General features: G+C 39.0%; 1 protein-coding gene across 21 annotated transcripts in view; it reads right to left on the bottom strand.

The window, feature by feature from the left end:
* Window positions 1–24,000, bottom strand: part of LOC128260288 (TLD domain-containing protein 2) — an 85,325-nt gene that overhangs the window by 35,097 nt on the left and 26,228 nt on the right. For 4 of the 21 annotated variants that reach the window (XM_052993193.1, XM_052993211.1, XM_052993172.1 and 1 more), the window contains exons 1-5: window positions 22,245–22,477; window positions 21,581–21,750; window positions 11,523–11,895; window positions 10,266–10,783; window positions 494–565 (exon numbers count right to left, since the gene is read on the bottom strand). The exons of 5 other annotated variants lie outside the window; for them this stretch is intronic. In XM_052993193.1, coding sequence (XP_052849153.1) covers window positions 494–565; window positions 10,266–10,783; window positions 11,523–11,783 — 851 coding nt within the window. In that variant the 5' untranslated portion in view covers window positions 11,784–11,895; window positions 21,581–21,750; window positions 22,245–22,477. Of the gene's footprint in view, window positions 1–493; window positions 566–2,193; window positions 2,284–4,597; window positions 4,766–10,265; window positions 10,784–11,522; window positions 11,896–21,580; window positions 21,751–22,244; window positions 22,479–24,000 lie in introns of those variants that run through there. 12 more of the 21 variants (XM_052993155.1, XM_052993235.1, XM_052993219.1 and 9 more) reach the window with 9 other exon arrangements.

Genomic DNA, 24,000 nt, shown 5'->3' with positions numbered 1-24,000 from the left:
ATAATCTGAGAGCGAGTGTAATTTGAACACCGGGTCGCTGGTTTTATAAATTATCAACATTTTCTGCCTGCCGTTTTCGATTTTGAGTTTTGCTCAACTTGTACACATACCGCAAAAACAATTTATTGTTGCGATCGATTGGCTGGTTCGAAAGTTCATAAATTGCCAAATTGGCTCTTGAGTTATGGTCACAATTCGCTGAAAGTCAAATACATCATTATGGTTATAAGTTATCAAGTGTGAGCATGCAGGTGAGTTAAATACAATCAGGCCATGCAACATTCAACAGGGATACATACATTCACATTCACGAGGGCGGCTGGAAGCTGGATAATTATGTCATGCGGGTGCAGTTAAGGGCATTTTCTATATATACGTATGCACTTGATGTGGCTCTGGCTCATTTGCATTTGTGTGGATGGGTGGTTGTGTGGATGGGTGGATGGGTGGATGGGTGTTTCTATGGCAGGTGGAATCGTTAGTTGCAACTTACCTGCGCACGGGTATCGCCAAATTGTCAACGCTGCGTGACAAACTGGAAACATCTTGACTAGCCCTACGTGACCTGGCACGTTCGCAAATCATAAGGAGCACATCGGGGCAGGCGGACAAAACCAATTAAATGAGCAAATTGTGCCAAAAGAAAATACAGTAGGTCCAAAAAAATAAACGGAGAAAATAATATGGTAAATAAAAATATATAATTACGAAATGGTTAAATTTAAATTCAAAATACACACACACACCGCCGAGAGGGAAGTGTACTATATCTCGCCTAAATCGCGCGAGCTTAACAAACGCCATTTGGTGGAATGCACACGTAGTAAGAGGAATTCATCGGACCCAACAACCCCGAATAATTGTGCCAGCCATATGGATCGCCATATACCGCTGGATATATACATGACTATATGTCTGTGGAGAGCACGTGATCCAGTCGACTTTGAGCTAATTGCTTTGGAACCGTCACGTCCAGAAAACAGGCGAATCGGGTGAGGTCGTGGAAATAAATGGAACCCCCTTGGAGGGACCCCCTTTCGCTAATAGCTTTTAGTCGAAGGCAATAGGAAGGACAATTAATACCTTTCTTCAATTTCTACTTATTTGATTACACTTATATATTTAATATTTTTTAAAAGAAAGTTACTCTTCATATATATATATAGCCACAGAAATAGTATGTTCATTACTGCACACAAAACAGCATTTAAAGAATTACCATTTATTTGCAATCGACTGATACTACCAGCATTATCAATATTTTGTTTTGTTTTACGCACTCGAGTTCTTTCTAATAACAATGTCCAACTTGAGCAGCCTGTCAAGGGTGAACAGTTAATAGACCGATATGATATGAGTGCAAACCAAAAATTCCCACAATTTGCGACTATTTCAGTTAAGATTGCTGGAACTCAATCTATATGGAACTATATCTCTGATATAGCTCATGGTCAGAGCATTTGACGAAGACAGTTTATCTAAATGTGGGGCAATTATGAAAAGTCGTTGACTCGACTCGAAAATTTTGTATTACAGGGGCAGTATTACAAAAGAGTATTGTTATTTGGCTCGATGAAATGGCGAGACAGTATTAAGTTAATTAACTCAAGTAGCTTATGCTTGCTGTTGTAAGTTGGTCTGCAATTTATATTTGCGTTAATTTAATGAATGTTTTTGTGCCATCATTTTTTTTCTTTACAAATGTGGTGGCTTTTGCTTAACATTGACCGACAACGCCAAAAAGGCGAAGCTCTAAAAGCAAACAAAGGGGAATTGGGATGGTAGCATGGGGATTAGGAGTACGTGCTCAAGATCATGCGTGGAGTGCTTGATTGTAATGGTCATTCGGTTAAAGCTCACCGGAAGTTAGGCACACGCTTGAAATATATGTATATCGTAGGGCAAGAAGGTAAACATTTTTTTCTGGATTTCGTGATACAGGAGGACCGATGTAGATCGGTGAGAAACATTATTGAAGTTTATAAAATGTTACCTTTACTCTTCCATACAAAACGTGATTATGACCTCAGCATGTGGCCAACTAGCTCGGCTGACAAAAACGTTTGGGATCTAATCGAAAGTACTTAATAATCATCATAAAGATACGAATTTAGAGAATGTTACCAGGCAATTCTGATTGGCCAAATCTACCCAAAAAATGTTCAAGTGTAGAAGGAACATAAACAAACTTACCAATAATATTGTGATGTAATTATAACGTTCTGCATTTTATATTCACAACTTATAGAATGTTTATGTACTTCGTTCATTACTTTTCTTTAACTAAACAGAGACAATTTAAGCCCTACATTAAATGCAATTTCCCTGACGTCTTTACACACACCCAAGGGCAACAATAATTAAGGGAAATTAATGAATGTTTAGGTAAAAGTTTGGATACCGATTAACTGGTCGATCAATCATAGCCGTACCAGTTGACAGATGAGTGAGAGAAAAACGAAAAAAACGAAAAAAGCGAAATGTAGCTAAAACAAGCAAAAGATAAATTCACTTGACACTGTTGACTTTTAATGATTCAATTTGGCTGTCAGGGCTGTAGGTTGTGGAAAATATTGATGACAAAATTAATTAGCTCGTCGTCTAGCAGGGAAATACAAATAAAATTCGCCCAAAGTCAGCCCTTATCAGCCGAAGTCGGCTGAATACAAACAAACCCAACTAACAACAGACAACTGAAACTGCAGCAGTTGTCTAATACTGTCACGTGTTGTTGTTCGGTCACCTGTTTAATTCCGCCTTTGATTTGATATAACTCTGTTTTGCCAGTCCAGCCTGGGACCGACTTTTGATAATCATATTTAAATACCCCCCCAGACCTTAGCCTTCGTCCCACCTCGTAATTAGAACTTTATGCCGCATCGTTATCTCTGTTTGCCTTGGCTTTCTGCTGCTCTGGAAAAATAGAGCGAAGAAACTGCTGTTTGTATTTGCTCGTCCGTTGCTACCAACTTAACGACGAAGAAAAAGGTTAATTGGATTTTTGGACACATTTTTTCTGCTGCCTGTGCTATTTTTTGCACAAAAATGTGTCACATTCGGGGGCACGTAAGCACGTGACGATTGCGTAATGAAAATAATTTTGACTCAGGCAAGTTCTAGCTTAACTCGGGGGTAAATATGAGATAGCATTGTAAAATAAATGATCAAGCTCAATTGAATTATTAATCATCTGAAGCTTTTTATGAATCCCAAACATTTAATGACTGGGATCGTCTGCTATGATCTCCACTATCCACTGCAAACGGTTCGAACTCGAGAGATATATTTGTCTTTCAAGTGACTATCTCAGCCACAGCACCCCAATGATTATTCATGAACCCCGGACAAGGTGACACTCGTTCAATCTGCACTTGAAATTAATCCTCCTCCGCACAGTCAACAGAAAACACAAATTTGGGTTAAGGTTGGCCTTCAGCCGCGGCCAGGAAAAAAAAAGAAGAAAGTCAACGACGGGGCTTCTGCTATCGGAGCTATCTCGTTTGCGGGTATTTGAATATAAAAAGTATTTTGTTAATATTTAAATTAGCTGGCGGCGTTCTTAGTCATGCGCAGACGAGGAAACAATCGTCGCACATTTATATTGCACGCCAACCTTTTTTGGACTGGCCTTAATTGAAACAATTAATTGCATTTTATATTACTTTTGTAATGCCTGGCGGGTGTGAGCACGACTGATTGTGGTCAGTTGCCTTTAATTTCTCGGCGCCAGCGGCGTCGTAAATGAAAACATCAGCAACTCGTTTGATACTTTTTCCAGCGTGCATACTTTTTATTCCAACTGATTGGTGCGGTGCTCACATTAAATCTAGTTTGGATGTGTCGTGTTTGCCAGGTGTTTAGCACTCAGCCTATAATTTTTGTGGCCAATCTGTGAGAATTGTCAGCCTGCCTTCATTAGCGGCTTATTGAGTTGATTTCGACAACACCTGGCTAAAATCTTCGGGAGCCGGACGGACGAGCCCCTTGATAGACAAACTAAAACACAGAATTTAAACACCGCAAAACGTTTGTATGTTTCCCTCTGACTGACTTAACTGACCTTCACTTTTGTAAATTCCACAAGCAAAACAAAAAATGAAAACAATCCCAAACAAAGAAAGGCAGAGGCGAAATTTCAATAAACCAGTTTGTCCAAAATTCAAAATATTTACACAAACTGAAGCGGCAACAACAGCGCCGCGAAACTGTTATCTTTCATTTAAATTGAAACTTGCTTTACGTAAATTAAGATAAGAACCGCCTTATCATTGGGAAAAAACGAGCAGCCAATAAACAAAGCATTGAACAAAGCGAGAATCTAATTGAGCCGAATGCAAAACTCGATTTCGAATCGAAACAATTTTCTTCAATGAACAAATTCGAACGATATTGAACGAGATGGATGGGAATGAGTTCTCGCAATGATTTCCACTTGAATCATTGTCGCACATCCCTTTTGAGAGTCGAAGAAATTGCATTTAATTGGTTTTAAAGAGTTTCGTTAAATGTAATGAACATTTAATGGCATAATGCCGTAATAAATATGTAAGCAATTTGCAATGTTAATAAATTATGAATTATAATTAACTCAACACACTCTCGCTAAAGCACTGAGCCACCGAGAATCAGAATCCAGTTTAACACTTTGCCACTTTGCATTTGCATAATATTGCGATTTTTCGGGTGCGATCCAGCCGCGGAATCGAGGGAGAGATCGGTTCAAATGTCTCGCTACGCGTCAGTCATTTCCAACTGACAGACCCAGACTAAGACCCAGATCCAACCCAGAGTACAAATTATCCAAATGGGCCTGTGACCGACTGGGTCTGTCATTGTTAATGGCATGGGATGTTATCATTCTGGATACGCTGGTGCTGGTGTGCGAGTGAGTGTGCTGGTGCTGGTGCTGGTGCTGGTGCTCCGCTGCCCTCTTGTTCCGACATTAATGTATATTTATCAAGTCAGCAGTCAGCAGTCAGCAGCCAGCCGAGCGCAATAAAAGGCCTCTGCCGCTGTGGACTTTGTGCACACACGCACGTAATCATTCGGACCCAAGCGATCCCCAGATCCCCACTTAATTCCATTCAGTGTGGAACCTAAGTTGGTCAGATCTGAAAATATGTGGACATATTTGACATATATGCTACATGCGGAAACTCATCAATAGCAAAGGAGAAATTTAGATTCTGACAGATCTCAATTAAATCCCTTTAATACAGCCCAATTACCATGTTCATTACGAATAGAACCCTAGGTGTGAGAGACCTCAAAACATTTGTATTGCTGAATTTTACCCTATTTGATTTATATAGGGATAAGGGTATATTTTAATCCAAGATAAAAGCTAAGCTAAACATGACATGATATAGTAGGGCCCAGTATAACATTTCTAAGGTGTGCAAAATATCTCAATCTAATTTCTATTCCGGGTGAAAATTCAGTGGCAACAGATCTGAAAATTTCCTTGTCTTAAGTTGGCAGATCAATTTTACTTTGATGGGTTACGTCTTCAACAATTGTTATCATATGGTTTATTTTCTAAGACATTTGCACAACTAATTTAAAGCGCGCGTTAAGTAAATAGTCGAGTAAACAAAACGTGAGAAGGTAATTTCGTTTTACAAAATATGCCATATGCTTGAACTTGGATATAGATATAAAATACTTATTACCGTTGTTTGATCGGTGTTCATGTCTTCTCAATCATAAAATTCCTCAATTGGATTGTAAACATTCAATTTTAATTACCATAGCTAGCCAATTAGCATAAAAATCTAGTACACGAGCGGTTCCTTTCTGATCAATCATCGCATCAGGATTGATCATTACTGGAAAGCCACCTGACAACGTCAAGCTGTCTGGACCCTCATTCGCATTTAAATGTATTACCTAGTCGCAGTATTAATTACCCTTAAGAATTTCTCAAGCCTTGAGTTAGGTAATTAACTTAGCAATGTTCATCGATGAGTATTGAAGCAAATGAACCCGTAGGATTACATCAACGTAAACTTGTTTTGGCGAACTTGGAATTTGATATATTAGAGGGGCTACGAGCCAAACAGAACAAATTGTAAACAAATGACATAGGGAAACGTCAAAATCGATTTTGGTCAAACGAACTCACATTTCTACATCAACATAGAATATATATGACTGGGGGCGGGTGCGGGGGCAGGTCTAAAAATGAAATACGACTTAATTCACCTTATATTGGGTGGCCATAAAGAGATAGATGTTGATACCAAAATGTCAGGCCAGTCGAACCCGAATGAGGTCTTATGGAAGTCTTTGGTCAGTCCCCGTCCCACAGGCCCCATAAATCGTACGATTATAAACAATATAATAAAGTATACATACATTCAAGCAATTGCGTTCGCCAAGTACCTGTCACAAAATCTTGTTACCTTATTTCGATCGTATTTCGTTTTTTGTTTTTGTTTTTCTTTTATTGTTATTGTTTTCTGTATTTACTTTTGTTTGTGTTTGAAACTATTATTTCGACGCCATCGAAGGGGGCGTTACGAGTTAAGGAAGGGCGGAGAAATGAAGTGAACATTGTACTGAATTTCCTAAAGGGTTCCCATGCTCGTGTGCTAATTTGATAAGCTTAAGTGGGTTTCAGCTCGGAAGAAATAGTACAACTCGAGAATGGTGTTTGCTTCTTCGAATCTGATATTGAGACATTTTCAAGTGTACAACTGACGGTAGCCGACTGCCAATGAAAGTTTGATCTACGTACTCCGCAGAGGAATGAGTCACTCAAACTTGTTGAACCCAATATCTGCAGTGCTTTTCTACGGGAATGAATCACTATCAAACACAAGACAAATGGTAACGAAAGTCTTTCCTTTAATGCTAGACTCATTCAGTGAGTCAGAGAAATACAGTTAGCATGCCACAAAAAGAAGTTTGAGTTCGTAAGACTTTGGTATATGGAATTAATGTATTTTTGTTGTGAGGGAAGCTTGTCAGTATTTGTAATTATATACATGTTTTTATAAAGTGTTGTTAAGTTATTATTATTTTTTGGTAATAAAAAATATAAAACCCATTTAAATTCAATAAACCTGACTAAAGTGTGACAAACTAATTGCTTTTAAAGGGGTTGGGTTCATTTTTTGTTGTTGACTAAACTATCACTCACACCTAGCGGCCACTAAAAAAGCAAACGGCCATTATTGAAAATCAGTAAATAAAACGAAACTATCACTTAGGCTTTATTTTTCTAGTGTCGTTATTATACAGTCGATTTGATTTTATTGCATTGTTCTCATGGATATCCGCAAGTGTTCAGGCCACACATTTAACTCCAAAAATACCTGACAAGTTAAGGCATTTGCATAAAGTTGCACACAAGCATTTAAGCTGATCAAATATTAGCCAAAGTTGATGTGATATTGAACTAACTACTGGGTGGGCATAATCCAGACATTGACTTGGAATCACCAAGTCTAGGTCCAAGAATCTTGTGGGCTGTTGTTGGGCTAACCGATTGAGTGAGTGACTGACTGAAGGAATTCGTACTTGAGTCAACATCACACTGAAACAGAAGCTAAATTGGAATCACAAAGCTAAAGTGGGGAGACACAAAGCCTCCAAGCTGTGCAAATATTCACGTGAGACGAAATTCTACCTTGTGACTGGAGGCGCTGCTCGGATTCGTTTGGACCAAACCTCAATTAACAATTTCAAGTGGCAACAAGCTTGCGGGCGCTTAGCGTTTTTTCATTGGATGCTCGATGGGACAAAAATCCACAAAAGTACCAAGAGCACACAAGTCAATCGATTGGCATGATTGGATACATTTGAGTAACAAAGCATATCTTCTTTGGTATTGCGTACAAAAGGTTTTCAGTTTTTAAAGGTGAATAAAATGACCAAAATCGTGGATTGATATCAAACTGGTTTTGAAATCTTATTGGCTAGGTACCTGCTTTCCATTACCCCTGCATAGAATTACCAATTCTTAATTAGTTTTAATATGTAAACTATATATCAATCAGATCCTTATCGCGTGTAATAAAAACGTGCTGCCATGGTAGTTACAAAATCGCGCTACTTCGGTGCATTTGTACATAGACTTGTAGGAACAGGGGCAAACCATATAGCAAATACGGCCAATTATTGTTATTGCCTTTGCTTACATTCCGTTGGACAATTCGCTATATTTGTGCGCTCCATTAATTCTCTTTACAAGTTTAATTGACATTGGAAATTGTAAAGTGCCGCTTTTTTATTACTTCCAGGCCGCTTATGTAAACCAGAAAAAAGAGAGCTCTGATAAAAGCAATAACTCTGATCAAGAAATATGTTCCGTAACTAATCTGCATTGCTAGATTTCTCACATCTCATTTCGTATGACAAACAGAAATTGGTGTTTATGATTGTTTGTGGCTTTTAATATTTTGGTAGGGCCTAGTCCTGACATTTTTGGCTCATCAATGCTTTCACACAAAAGGTTTGTTGTTTACAGGGCCTTTCGGGTAATAATTTTCATTGTTTCTCGTTTTTAATTAAAGAAAAGAAAATGAAACAACAAAACAATCACAAATAATTAAAATGCGAAACAAGACAAAAACACAAAGTCTCAAATCGAAATCGAGATGTGAGCCCAGTGTGACAAGAGAAAGAGAACAAAACAAAACAAAACAAAATGCTGGGTAATTAAGAGTAAGATATGACGAGAACAAACAAAAAATTGTATTTTTTGAGGAAGCACAAATTATACGAAAAGTATCGATTCCCATAACTCAAGAGCTGCACGGTCAGGTCCTCAGCTGATTACGTGCGCTTTTCGGCTTTCGTCGAGAGAGTTCGACTCTAATTGCCGGCCGGGGGCTAAGATCTGTGCGGGCATTAAAAATAATAATTATAGTAAGCATAATAATGAGGCTTATTCCGCCTCGCCTGATAGACAACCGGCTAATGGAGTCGAGGCGCGTCGCGTCCGAAGGCTGAAACAGATCCAAAGCCCCCGTTGGGCGACTGACTCTGAGGCAATGACTTGGCCCGGTCGTCGGGTCGGGGTCAGTGAATGAACCCCAAATAGCATAACCCCCAGGCGAAGGTCTCTGTCTTTGTATCGATAGGAAGCGCAGGTGTGGGGAACTATTTTGCCTGCCAAAGCAGCAGCTCTCCCACATATTGTGGGTTTAACCACCAAATCACCCTGAGCTGTGTGATCTATTAATCAGAAATTGTTAATTAAATAATACCCCTTTTAAGCTTTAGTTAGCCCGTTTTGAAAGTAGCGATTTCCTGGACATGAACAATATGTATTTTCTTAAAAATTCCCCTATTTTGAATTTTGTTAAACAAGATTTCCTTCTTATCTGAGTCTAATACAAAAGTTATTTGATAAGTTATTTTTATAAATCCAGATCATCAATAGGTTTTTTTTTAAAGCCCAAATAATTTCTGTTAGCTCTTTTAGAAATAGAGACCACTTTGGTATTTAAGGTATATAGAAATTGGATAGATTGGACACCTAAATGAATGCTCTTCTATGATCTATACGTATCTTATATGATTAACAAAGTGCCGTTGGTGATGTCGAAAATATGTGTTAAGAAATTCAGAAAATTGTTAATTAAATAATACCCCTTTTTAACTTTAGTTAGCCCGATTTGAAAATTGCGATTTTAAAAGACTTTCCTGTACATAACCAATTTGTAATTTCTAAAAACTTCCCCTATTTTGAATTTTGTTAAATAAGACTTCCTTGAGAACGAAAATTGCATAAGATTGGGTTGGCTTACAAGTGAGAAGCTAAACATTTGGTAATGTAATTATAGCCCGCGACGGTGATGAATGACTTTCGGCGAGTGCGTAAATGCTTAATTGGCAAACGAGTGTTTCGGCTGGTAAAAATCCAGCTGCGCGGAGGTTCTCCTCTGAGGAAATGTCTCCCGACGCATCGCATAAATTAATCTGGAGCTGGAGCTGAAGCTAAAGCTAAAGCTAAAGCTAAAGCTAAAGCCAAAGCCCAGGGAAACCGGAAACGCTAACCATCCGGGGATGTATCTGAAAGTGTGTGTCTGAGTGTGGGAGTGTTTCATGCCGGCAATTAATCACATGTTCGACGGGTGTTAGTTCAACATTCGCAGCGGGAGGAGACTGGGTGGGGTTTTGGGGCACAGAGTGTTTGTACCCAATGGGTACGCAATCGATGCATTTTAGTCACTTGGCAAGGCGCTTGTTAAACACGCAGACGGTTAGAATCAGAATCAGAATCAGAATCAGAATCAACAGAGATGGGGGCGAACCTGTTCTTGAAATTGTCGGGCACGAATATGTTCCACCAGGAGTGGCGCTTCTCGCGCGGGAAATACTCTCCGTGGCTGGGATCGATGATGTCGTCGTAGTCGTCGTCGTTTCCTTTGCCGTTGCCGTTTCCATTGGCGTAGCTGCCGGAGGCCTCCGCCAGACTGTCGTTGGTCAGGTCGCTCTGCGACTCGCTGCACATCAGGCCGGAGTCCAGGCTCCGCTGGTTGATGTACTCCATCTTCTTGCGCCGATGCCTGTCCAACTTGGTCTGCAGCGAGCTGCGCCTGCGCCTCTGGCGATCGTTTGTGGGCCCCTCGTACGAGGTGTTCAGCCCCTGGAGCACTGGCCGCGGCGACTGACTGCCGTCCTCGAAGAAGGTCTGTTTGCCCGGCTCGTTGGGGGAACTGGCCCGGATATTCTCCTCCGAGCTGTACACGATCTCGGGGCTGGCGGGTGCGCCGGAGCCATCGGACTTCTCGCTGCGCACGGCCGATTCATACGAGTCTTTGGTGGAGTTCTGCAAGGGAAAAGGGAAATTTTAAGGGTTAGAAGGCAAACAACCGAATTTTGTAAGAAGTTGTATCGTTTTCCAAGCAAAAGTCTTTGTTAAAGGGTTTGTAGTTTTGTTTGCATATTATTACTAAAAGTCTCAGTACAAAATGTTTTTTTTTTAACATATTTTCTGCCAAAAATGACTTTTCATATTTTGTATTATTTTTGTTAGGATAATAGATTATAAACTAAAATATCTTTAAATCTTCAATCGTCAATAAATAGACGCTAGACCGCACAATTAAAGATTTTAGATAAATAATAATATACATTTTGGCTCTTAAGATTTTATTATTATTATTATTATTATTATTTTTGTTTTCAAAAGTTTTCAAAAAACCTAACATCCAACTTCCAAAAAAGCAGAATAAACATTTTAACTTTCATATTTTTTAAGATGGGCTTTCTAAAGTTTAATCATTTAACAAATACCTCAAAACTTAAGTCCTCTTTACACTGTCTGATTTCTCATTTGATTAATTTAGAACGTTTTGTTTTGTTGAAATAAAAAAGAAATGGTCATATGTGACAATGTCAACGTGTCATTCATAAAAAATCCCTGCTCAGATGACAATTCAGATTGTGTAAAGAGGAGATATTTATGTCTTAAACAATTAAAAAACAAGAGCTTTTTTTTAAATTTGAATTGATTGTTTTTGCCGTTTTTCTTAGGCACTTGAAACTAAACTGTGGCTTCGACTTACCTTACTACTATCTCGCCGCAGGAAGGCGACGGCTATGGAGCTGCGGCGCTTCTGGCTCTTGTCCGACTTGCTGGAGAAGAGACCCAGGGCCAGGGAGCTGCGCCGCGGGGGCTTCTGGGGCGGCAGGGGCGCCGTGGCATTCAGACTGCCCTCCGTATCGTTGGAGTCGCCGTCGTGCTCGTCGATGTTGACCAACGACGGAATGGAGGCGCTGGCCCAGTCCTTCCGCAAGCGGTACTTGCCGCTGTCGATGATGCTCATTGTGGCGATCGGTTCTCGATTCGGATGAGGGCGATTCGCTTCTCGGGCGGATGGGTAAATTGGTGGATTGGTAACTGCTTACTGCTAACTGTTAACTGTTAGCCGTTAGGCGCTGCAAGTACTCCAACCGATTAATTATCGTCGAAAAACACGGGTATGGGCATGGGTTTTTGGCTGTTAATTGCCGCGCTCCAATTACTACCAAGCGTTGCCCTCTCTCTTTCTCTCTTTCGCTGCGGTTGCGAAACTTTTACTTTCGATGAACTCTATTGAACCGACATTAGCGTGGCAATTAGCAGGCCGTTGTCGGTCGAGCGGAACGTTGTCGTCGTTGTTCCGACAACAACAACCCCAACCACAATATAACCAGCCTGCACTGGAATTTCTAAGTGCATTGGGCGAACGGGTAGAGTACAAAGCACTATCCAGGGCTGGGATTATCATTAGGGGAATGAATTGCACTAGCACCCGGAGTCAGAGATTAATTAATTCCGTGTAAACAGTGGCGGCTAGTCAAGATCGATATGTAAACATGCTGATAATTACTTTTCCAATTAACGAACATTCGATTCGCAGGTGATCTGAACCCCAATAAACCCTAATAAAGTGAATATATCTAATTAAATTGGATATATAAAAGGAGAATGGGGTATATCTCTTAAGATCAGTTAATCCCCAGACATCTAAACAATAATAATGATCCAAAATGACTCTAATCTGTTCAAGCACCCAGAAAAATATACTCAAACAATGATAGCTACCCGTCCTCTCACTTTTAACCCGCTTGCCTGCCTATTCCGCAATAATGTACGTACTTACATCGTGGAGGTAGCAACAAACAAAAGCGGTTAATAATGCAAATTAACTCAAAAACTTCATGACATCATGTCGAGTAACAATGGGCAACAACCTACGACAACAATACAGCATGGGTTATTACAGAAACCAGCACAAAAATTCAATCATGACGACGACGAGCGCTGCGATGTGCTGTTGATGATGATGATGATGATGATGATGATGATGAAAATGCCGGCGATGACTGGACTAGAATTGCCGGGATCGAGGGAGCGAAGGGAACTCAAGATACGCCGCTTGGCTGTGAAATCGAAAGTGCCTAAAGTTTAGCTCGACTTGCCTTACAACTGCCGCTATCACACGACTCTGGCCAGAACAATGGATGGCAGACGGCAATTTAAGGGGCGTGGGCCCTCGCATATGTTTCTGTAAACTGACAGACTTTACAATTTAACGCCAGATCAAGTCGTGTGAGGCTGTTTGTATTTCCAATTCTCACCCGGCCCAGCCAAATTATAGTTAATGTTTCGAGGAAACCAGGGGGAGTTAATTGAAATGGGTCATTAGACCCCACGCGACCAGTTACGCGACTGGGAATCGTTCTTAGCTTGCCTCAGAGAAAACTATTTTTCTAATAAATAGGACATGACACAAATTAAACACTGTGGGAGCATGGTACTAAAAATATTAACAAAAATACTGACAATTTAAATAATAATCAATAATCAATAAACAAAAATGTATTTAAATTATAATTTAGAATAAGAATATTGTAACTCCATATCATAACACAACGTGACAGGCACATTTCATTAAAAGTTTTTTATTTGTAGTGCTTGAATGCAAAATAAAGAAATAAATTTAAGAAACAATAAAGACAATGTACTGGATCAGTTTTCAGTTTTGATGCCACCATGAAAGATTTGTTAAAAAAGGATAAGTCCCCCTAATCTGTGACTAAGCCATTAAAAGACAATCAAGTGGAGGCACTTGGAAAAGCTACTTCAGGATCGTTTCCGGATGATTAGATCACCAAAGTGGGGCAGTACACGACTCTAGCTCACATGTGTCCCTGGCGCTATCTCTGGAGGAGCTATTGGCAGGCTCTTCGTGGTGTTTGTGCGCAAACACTTCAGTGGGCCGTAAATACGCGCCGCCTTATCGGGCCGAATATATAGGAAGAGAGCAATTTGAATATACGGGTAGCTAGCAGCTACAAAGGGGAAAAAAGCCAACCTTGTCCGCTCGATAAGTGAACAGAGCGGGAACTCGAAACTGACCACAACCGGTCGAGCTCAAGGCGCTTACACTGTAAGTCCAACCCGGCGCGAATCAAGTGCAGGTTCCGCTGGATTGGAATGGATTGGAGTTCACGCTTGGCGGCCAGACACGTACAAAAGTCACGGGTCTAGGTCTTGGACTTGGACTTGGTCTGGATCGGCGTCTGCGATTCGGGTTTGGGCTGGGTCTAGGTCTAGGTCTAGGTCTAGGTCTAGGTCTTGGCTCTTCACACGGTCTCCATTGAGCCGCGAAGGTGGGATCCATTCCATAATTTATGGCCCATATTAATAACCCATTGAGGAGTCTATTATTGGTTTGGATGTCGCCTGATCAATTGTGCAATGCGCGCATAAATAAATAAATACGAAGACCTGCAACCAAAGTCCGAATTCAAAGTCTTAGTGTGTCAATGTCATGGCTAGTCAAGCGAATAAACTGGTCGCGGGCTGTCGATCCCTTAATAAATTTAACATTAACTTATGGGGTAGTAAAAAAAATATATCAAAATTGTTTGAAGAATATTTTATACGCTCCACGATTTAAATTTCCAAATTATTATTTTTTTACCTAAATATTTGTAAACCATTTTAATATTGGAAGTAAATGGTTTGGAAAAAGTTTGTTTTTTAAAAAAGGTTAAATGCGAAGAATGGAAAACGAGATTATTAAGAGACTCCTTGAGAAATCGCTGTGGAATTTTATTTAATTATTCTGTTATTGCTCTTAAGCCTCGACTTGGAACATAAAAATGGCAGTGTTTCTGGAAAATCGAGTACAATCTGAGTAAAACAAAATTTTCCATGCAAATCGCTCAAGAACGGAAAACTACAGCACGTGATAAGCGGGAGTTGGGACTGATAAGGCCGCAGCCAGACGCACGAGAGCATGGACATGGACCTATAAATACCTCTTTGGGGGTATCGGATCGGTTCCCCCTATTCAGATGGAAGTGCAGCAGACGGAGCCTATAAAACAGACGATGACGAGGCCAACTGTCAATTGGCTGAGGCTGCAGCTGCAATTTGCAGTGCATGGCAAGGTCCAGTGAAAATGTTGATAAACTTTGATGTGATCAAGTGTGAAAATTTTCCATAGTCTATGTTTATACGCAGTGGTTAAAAACACAAGCGCCGAGTATAGATTGTAGCATCACAGGAAGTTTAAAGGGGCAAGGTATGGCAAATACAAGTGCCATAGAGCGGAACTTTGGACAGCAAGTCGTGTGAGTTAATCTGTCCACAGACATTGATTTATGGGCCACTTGATGGAGCTAATCTTGAGGATTTAGCTTTACGATTGGGAAATCCTAACCATAATAATATTGGATTGATTGTGGTTAATAAATAAACTAACCAATTCAAAGAATCTGTAAGGTTGGAATTACTACTGGGATTGTAATCTGATCTACAAACAGAATATGGTTTTTGAGGTTTTTCTTGTGAAATATTCTTGGGTATCTAACGAATTCTGGAAATCAGGAATTCTTTAGGTTTAATCGTTTGTCGAGTAGGAAATGTCTAGAATATTAACCTTGTCAACAATACATTTGGATTGGGCTGCAGGCACGTAAAACTGCACTTTCGTTTTCGATAGAAACCAACCTACAGAAAATGTATCTCACAGATACACATGTTGAGCGGTAGGTGCAGACACGTTATGGGGCCAAATGAAATGAAATGCGAACAGGCAGAAGAGACAACATGCAACTGAAACAGAAACAGAAAAAAAATACAAACAGAAACAGAAACAGAAACAAGAGCAACACGATATAAATAAACCACTCAGACGGCGCAACAATGGACACCGAGAGATACAAATGTATCTACACACGACGATTGGCGGATACATCGCGTGTGCATGGCATGTAAACGATATGTCTGACGTTGTGCTGAAGCAATTTGCTACATTAATGCCGCAAACATCTCATCGGGGGTGAGAAATACGGGGTAAACATTTGCCCAGATGAAAGGGAAAACGGGCAGAAAGGAAAACTTTGAACTGGACATATGATTTAACTTTTAATAGGGGCCCGTTCCGGTTCCCTACTTAAAATCGAAATCTGCCTAAGCAGCTGGCAATTTGCTTAAAAGCTGGCTTTCCTATCTCCGCTGACAAACCGGTTGAGCAAATAACTTGCTAATAATCGTCTTAAATTCATAAATTTCGATTTCATGTGCGACAGCAGACGACGAATTCCAAGCCAATTGCCGAGCACCCTCAGTAGTGCTAAGGTTGTCAGCTGTACGAATTCGAGTTCATAAATCACAAAATTGGAATAATTAATTCCCTTTCTTGCGCTCTTTTTCGAAATGAAAACAAAACTGGTCGCCGAATGTCGTTGAACCGCCGAGCATTGTGCATGTGCGAATGCGACACATGTATCTACGTGTGCGGCAAAGATACAAATGTATCTACATGTGCTACCGTTTTCGCAGGCGTCGTCATTTGCCAAAGTGACAAGTGGTCGTCGGCAGCTGTTCGATTGAGGGCTGCGTTTAGTTTTCGTATCTGCAAGATACAAGATACAACTTCTGTTCTGTTTGCCCAACAGCTCGCATTTCCTTTTTGGAATCGGAATAAGTACCACCAGGCTGTTTATTTAAGCCCAGTTTCACATGACAAGTCGGCCTGCGGCTTTATTAATAGACGCGACAATGCCCATACGTGTTTGCTCGCTGGCGAATTCCTGCCTGTTCATTCAGTCATTAACTAACCAGTTTACACCTGGCCTGGCCTGCACACCTAATGCAGGGCGTTGGGCGGGGCTCCCCCCACTCCCCCTAAAATGCAGGCGTGGGCGTGGGAGTGTTCTTTTCTGGGCTTCTATAAATGGGTTGGGTCGTTGGTCCGCGCTTGGAGCGGCTATCCGATGGTCATCGGGTTAACCGAGAGTTCTTGGCGAAACTGTCGTTATTCTTTACTGTATATCTATAGACATTTGTTTCTTCAGATCATTAAAGGCACTCCTTTTTAACGTTATAAAAAAAACTTTGATATTGACTGTGCAAGCGAGTTATTTTCTTCAGAATCATACAGCAAACTTATTTGTTTTATTATTTATATATTCTATATTTAAGGAATAATTAAGTAATTCATTAAAGATTAATAAATCTAGAGTTTTAATTAAAAATAGGTACTGAAAAGGAGGCTACTTTGATTCTTATAACATTAAACCAAAGTTTCCCATTAATAATTTAAAAATTAAGCTGTCAATTATTTAAATTACACTACACTTATTTTTTACTGCCGCGTTTTCCTTTTATTTTCCTGTAAGCTAACGCATTTGTACATAAATCAATCAAATTACAGACTATTCCTAGAAACCGTCATAAACCCATTTTTTTCAGAACAATTCTTATGTCTAGAAGATAAAATAACAAGCTATCCGAATGTTTCGACTGAGATAAGAGTTCCCAGAATTACAAAACTCATTTTCAAGTTACAGATACGTCCGCTCCCATCAATAAACAATATAAGCACATCAAACATCCATGAAATAACGAACAAAGATAAGTTGTTTGCAAACAAAAAAGATGCCCCGTTCGATGACTCAAGAATATTATCATTATGCAAAATGTTTAGAATGAAATCCAGCCAATTGGCTAAGCAAAACACGTAAGCCATATAAAATATAAAAATTCCAGAAAGACACACGTAAGAACACACATTGTATTGCTCCACCTCAAATCAAACCACTTAAAGACCAACTCGAATTTAACGAATTTTTTCACAAAGTAACAAGCATGTATCACATATAGTCGCTGATGAATTAGTATTGTTTGAATAGTAACCAAACCAGCATTTTTTTTTTTGTTGGCTTACGAAATCTGAATCTGAAGATATTTCTGAGAGAACGCTCACACCTGTAACACCGCGCTGTTTAGTCTACAAGCATTAATAAATAAGCGAACAAATGACGACATAAATCCGCCTTAGAATCAACCACATGATACTCGAAAGCCGCTGACTGACAAACGAGCTATATTCACATTCGTATCGGGGGATTGGGCGGCGGTAATCAGAGAGCGGACATTGCCAGGTTGATATGGCGACATGGAATGACATAATCCGTAACCGTGACACTTGAGCCGATTCGTGTGTGAACCGCAGAAAGAATGCCGACTCGGTCTTCGTGCCCGAGTCCGGCTTTTTCCCGGTACCTGTGTCTTTGTGCTCTCAAGCCGGCCAGCAATTGAAGTGTTCTGACGACTGTGGTTTTCTCCAGTCTCGATAATTATTTGCCGCACTGGAAACAAAACAAAAGTATCTTACCATGGCGGAAGTCGCGCCGTTGTGCGCCGCCTTTGTTGGGAAACCAGTTCGGGTTTGAACTCACTGTCTCCCTCGCAACTATTCGCTCAATCAAACCCAATCAATCGTCAACTTTGTGTTCCGCAAAATGTGAACAGCTTAGAAAACAGCGAGTATGCGTAAACAAATTACAAGTGCTGCGAAACAATCCAAAGACGGAACCAAACCACATGGGTGGGCCTCACGCCCCGATAGTCCCCAGAATGGGAAGACTATAAAGTCAGCCGACAGGCGGCAATCAATATGCAAATCGAAATCGGCTTCAATAACTCAGCACTCTATGATTTGAATGGGTTATGAGTGCAGTTATTGATTTGATTAATGATCGACCGTCAGGGGGGAGTTTAGATAAATGAGTAGGCGTGACACACAGGAAGGGGAAGTGCTATTTGGGAACTATGTACAAGTAGCACCTTCTTATGTTGTGTGCATTAAATGCCAATCACTTTTAGAACGACACGAAATACAAACAAATCCGGTTCTCCTATTTCTGCAAAGAATAACCCAAAACAATAATATTTTATTTCAAAATCTAAAAGTGTCAGATTATACAAATATGTTTATTATAAACCAGTTAAATTAATATGAAAACAGCACTAGCCGTATAGCAATAATGTAAACAAGTTATAAATGTCTCTCTATGAACATTAAAGTGATTTACACTTTATACAATTTTTCCAAAAATGTGTTGATTTCACTGGCTAAATCTTAAGGCGCATTTTATTTAATTGGTTTTATCTAGCCAACCCTAAAATAGATATAGAATTTATCGTGCATATTGCCGGAAAAGTTTTTTGGCAGCTGCGTTTCGAAAATTTTGGCACACTTTGGTCGACCAAAGCCGCAAATGTGTAATAAACATTTTATGTACACCCTCTCGATACTCAAAACTGGGTATTTATTAAATCATCGATTGTCGACAATAAATTAAAATTTGTGTATAGCGAATGGAGAGTACTTTATGTCTCAAATAACCACACAACAATGGGATGGACTTCAAGTGCCTTTGTTTGCAATTCGGCGTACCGGTAAGTTTGTATTTATAAATATCTATAGATTTATGTTTATTTGTGTAATTATGACACTTTTTCACGCCAACTTGAACAAACAAATACCAGTAAGCTCCTTTGTCTGGGCCAAGTAGAACTCACTGAAGTCAGGTACAGAGAGCAGCGACAAACAAAAGCCCATAAATAAATCACATGAAAAGACAACATGACAAAAAAGCACCTCATAAAATATATATATATATATATAAGTTTAATTATTGAGCAGGCAAGATTAAAATTTTCTGTCCTGTGACAAGCCTCCTTTTGGCAGCCATAACAATAACAACGGCTAAGTGACTCAGAGACTTCCTCGTTGAAAATCGTATAGGCATGGAGCTGTCACTTAATATCAATAAAAGTAAAAACCAGATGCAACGGCTATGCGTAGATACTCAGTGGCAATTTGCATTTCCGTGTTGGTTTTTAAATTATTAAGGCATTTATTTGTATTTCGTTTTCCATTTTTTCTTCTTATTTTAATTTTGCAATTTTCTTTTCACCGTTTCCTGACACTTTTTATTGATTTGCATAGTCGATTGCACCTCTACGTGTGCCACCCCCAGTTAAAAAATACTTAATTCAGCTCCACCAACTAAATAGGTATAGAATTTATATTTATTTAGTTCCACTATCTAAAAGTCTGGCGACATCACGTGGCCCAAAATTTATGCACACCTTGCGGACATCGTGATAAATGGCTCTGTCAATAAATACTATATCGGCGCTTTGTGCGGCATTTCGCTGAGTTGCGTCAAAATAGAAACTGAAAAGTTAATCCGCATTAATTATGCTATCAAATTTTGATTGAGCGAATCACACTAAAGATATTAATTTTGTGTCGCATTTAATTAAAACTATATTATTCATAGACTGAAATATTTTTTACCATTCTATTGAAATTCATTTTTTGCACGCCCAATATTAAGTATACATATGTCAATGTTTGAGTTTGACATTTATTCTAATTATAATTTGTTTTTGCGTGCTCATTTAACGCATTTTTGGTGCTATTTATAAAGAACATAAACAAGCGCAAAACAGTCTGAGAAGAGCTGAGCCAACGATTATCTCAAGTGAATGCTTTTCTCTTTTGAACTTTTTCCACGAAATCAAAGAGAGAAGCTGCTGCAGTCGCCAAACAGTCTGCAAATTGAGCCACAAGATTTTTTTGAAACTCGAATTTACATAGTTTTGCGAAGATTGGTTTGCTTTATGTGATAATTTTATTTGGAAACTTTTGACCGCAATTTATCATGCCTAGGTTGAATTGCTCATTTTAAAAAAAGAAATATGAATTCTCATATTGTGTTGTTCTAAACTTTTAGACTTTTAAAATATTAAGGTTATTTAAAGAAATTCAGTTGAGTAAAAAATTGTGTTTAAAAGTTTTAGATTGAGGTTTGGAGATTAAAAATGTGTTAACAATTTCGATGAGCTCGAAATGTTTTAAATTTTCTGTAGTCTTAAGGTTTCTTTTTTTTGGGTTTTATTTCATTTACTTGTATATGAAAACTTTTTGCGGGTCGAACCGTAAAGGCAAATGAGCTTTTGGGAGGGGAAAAGCAACTGTTTTTGGGATGTACGTATGTGTGCCATCATTACTTTTTTTTTATACCGTTGCCTTTTAATTCTCCACACAAATGGCATGGAAGGGCCATAGACAAAATCAGTAACCAAAAAAAAAAAAAAATCAGAGAATAACGAAGCAACGGCAGAGAAACTGACGACTTGAACTTTTTTTCGTAGCCATAAGCAGCTAGTGTTGCTTCTTCTGTGCCGACGGTGGTTATTGTCATTGTTGTTGTTTTATTGTGCTGATGACCTTAAATTAGGCGTAGGTCTTTGGTTTTTTGTGTCTGCCGTATTCGTCATTGTTGGCCAAGTTTTTTTCTTTGGTTTCTTTTGTGGTGGTCAGCTGTTTTTTTGTATTTTTTGTTGCTTACTTTTGTCATTGTAATAAGCAATAACAAAAAGATATTACATGAATGTCATGACCTGCAGGCGAACGAAATGCCAAAGAATATTCAAACCCGCATATCATAAAAATAATTTGGTTCTATTTCGCATATAAAAGTAAAAGTCCGAAAGTGCTGAGAACAAAGGAAATGACCGAATGAGTCGCAGGGGAATAATGCCGATTGAAACGGTAAAATTAAACCAACTGACTAAAATTGAAACCGTTCACTGCACAAAGAAGCTAGCGAAAAAATACCGCAAGCCGCGCCTAAAACAATCGCAAAACAGAATAGCAAAAAGAGAAGGAGAGAGATATTTTTAAAGCTTAGTTTGCCCGAAAAATTTGCAAGCGCAGCCATTAAATATTGCATCACAATATATGTATTTGAAATATTTCAATACCTTTTTTTAATTTGTTTGTCTTTTTTCGATGTTTAGCACAATTGGTTTTCCTTTGGTTGTTGGTTAGTCACATTTCTCATTCGTATTGATTGCACTGTATTGGCACTTTTGATTGGGTTTTTTAAACTGCACTCGCGTACAATTGCTTTTAAATTTTTTTTTTTAATATTCTGTGGTTAAAAATAACAAAAACTATTATTTTATTACATGCAAAGCAAAATTTATTTTTCCCTTTAATTAATATCTTGAAAAAAATTGTCTTTAATTACTCATAGAAAATTTATGAATTCAAAAAAACTAAGATCAAAATCAATCAAAATGCTTAAAGTGCCAAAAAAATATTTTTAAAAAAGAAATTTTGTTGATTTCTTAATTTTAACAATTTATTTTGATTTCAGATTTCACTTTCAATTTGTTTGCACTTTGGGGCTGAAAAGCTCTTAAAATGGGCAGACAGTTATTAAGGAATTCTTTAAAAAGGAATTTTAATTATGGAGGAATTTTAACAACTCAATTTATTACTGTAGCCAGAAAAACGGACGCTAATGGCTGAAATGCAACGGACATTCGGAAAACGAGCGCAACAAAATAATCCACAGACTGCATAAGTCAGCATCACTCAGGCCGCACACAACTCGATAATATTTTTAAATATAATTTTTACATTATTCGTCGCCGGTGCTCCACATATGTATATCTTATTATTAAGCACTGAATTCTTGAGCGCGCGCGCGATTTTGTTATTTGTGTTTCGTTTTCGTTTGGCGCGGACTCTCAGTGTGTTTTCAATTTACTTCTGCTGATTGGTTTTCTTTTCTGGGTTTTCTGTGTGGGGAGCGCGCTACTTGGCGTTGCGATGCGATCGTTGCAAATGGAAAACTTAAAATGATCGAACCGAACGAAATTTCTACGTGAGTGTCTCAGAAAGTGGAGAGCCGAAACCCGAAAACAGAAAACAGAAAACCGAACCCGACCGACCGACCGACCGACCGACCGAACTCGCCGATCTGCCCGATCGCTGCCGACGTCGGCATTATGTTTTCGATCGCGGCGCAGTCGCAGCTGCGTCTTAGCTCTCTCTATCGCCAATCCGCTCTCTTCTCTCTCGGCGACCACATGTGCTGCAATAAACTTGTTTTTTTGTTGCAGGCCAAAAACCTGCTTGAGGCTTTTGGCTTATTTCCGTTCCCAAGTGTTCCCACTTAAAGCTCGATTTGCCGATTTTATACCCTTTCGGTGGGTGTTACCACAGCGGAGAGATGTTTGTTTTTTAATTTTTAACTCTGCAGAAGGTAAATCGTTTTTACGATCAAATTTAATCCCGATTAAAATAAATAATGTAAAAAAAATCGATTTATGGCTTCTGTCCTTTCTGAAGTTAAATTAAAAACAACTGTTATTTATGGTATAGGATACTTTAACTGGTGTAATTTGTAATAGTAATTAAATTTATGAAATTTTAGAAATTTACTCTAACCACCATCTGACACCACAAGTTCGGGCTATGCTGATTATAGTTATAAAATTTGTTTCACTAGCATTTATACCCTCTATGGCTAATAAAATATTTTAGACTTATGTTAAAAGACGGTTTAGAGATGTTACAGTTGTGAGAGTTATTTGTCAATATACTTCTTTTGCAAGGTCATTCCTTTAACAGCCTTAAAATTTAGTCATCCCGCTACCCACAAATAAAAGTGTTGATAGCCACCACCCTTTCGGAAAACTCGAAATTAAGAATCTTTCTTGTTTTTTAAGATTTATGTATATCTTGCCCTATAAGTAAATATTAATAAGGGTATAAAATTTTCGGCAAGCTTTGTTGCTTGGTGTTTCTTTTTTAGTTGCTTCTAATGTTGGTGCGCATGTGCAATGAACTTGTTTTGAATTGCAATTGCGATACACTTATTGTTGCTATTATTTTTTTTGGAGGTTAGTCAGTTGCGGCGACTTTGTAATATCATTAAAATTACTCATACGCCATGTGACGACGCTGTAATTATTGGATTTCGCTTGAAGCTTCTCGGCGGCAAATGCATTTCCTCAACTTTAATGTAGGTCATTGTTGAGGGGGTGAAAGTGCTGCAATTATCTGGTCAGCGTTAACCCCCTACCCCCCACAAAACACCTGCGATTTGTTCCCGACAAGGAAATTACCGCCAAGGCTGAAGCATTTGCCCAGAGAATTCCCCCTAAGGTGAACTGCATTTCAGCGCTGGAGAAAGAGAGAAAACTAGAATTTCCAATTCAACCTTGGGAATTTCTTTCATTTAGCTGGTAACGGCGGACTTTTTCTTCTTTCGTTGGCTCATTTAAGACGCATGACTGGGCTCAAATTGCAAATTATGCAAATTTCAAAATACGCAACTCGACGAAATCAGAAAAAGTGCAACATCATTTTGTTGCTGCTCGTTCTCCGT

Source organism: Drosophila gunungcola, chromosome 3R (assembly GCF_025200985.1).
Source record: "Drosophila gunungcola strain Sukarami chromosome 3R, Dgunungcola_SK_2, whole genome shotgun sequence".
NCBI classification, from domain to species: Eukaryota; Metazoa; Arthropoda; class Insecta; order Diptera; family Drosophilidae; genus Drosophila; species Drosophila gunungcola.
The sequence above is the reverse complement of the archived record's forward strand: the minus strand, read 5'-3'. Positions and strand labels throughout refer to the sequence as shown.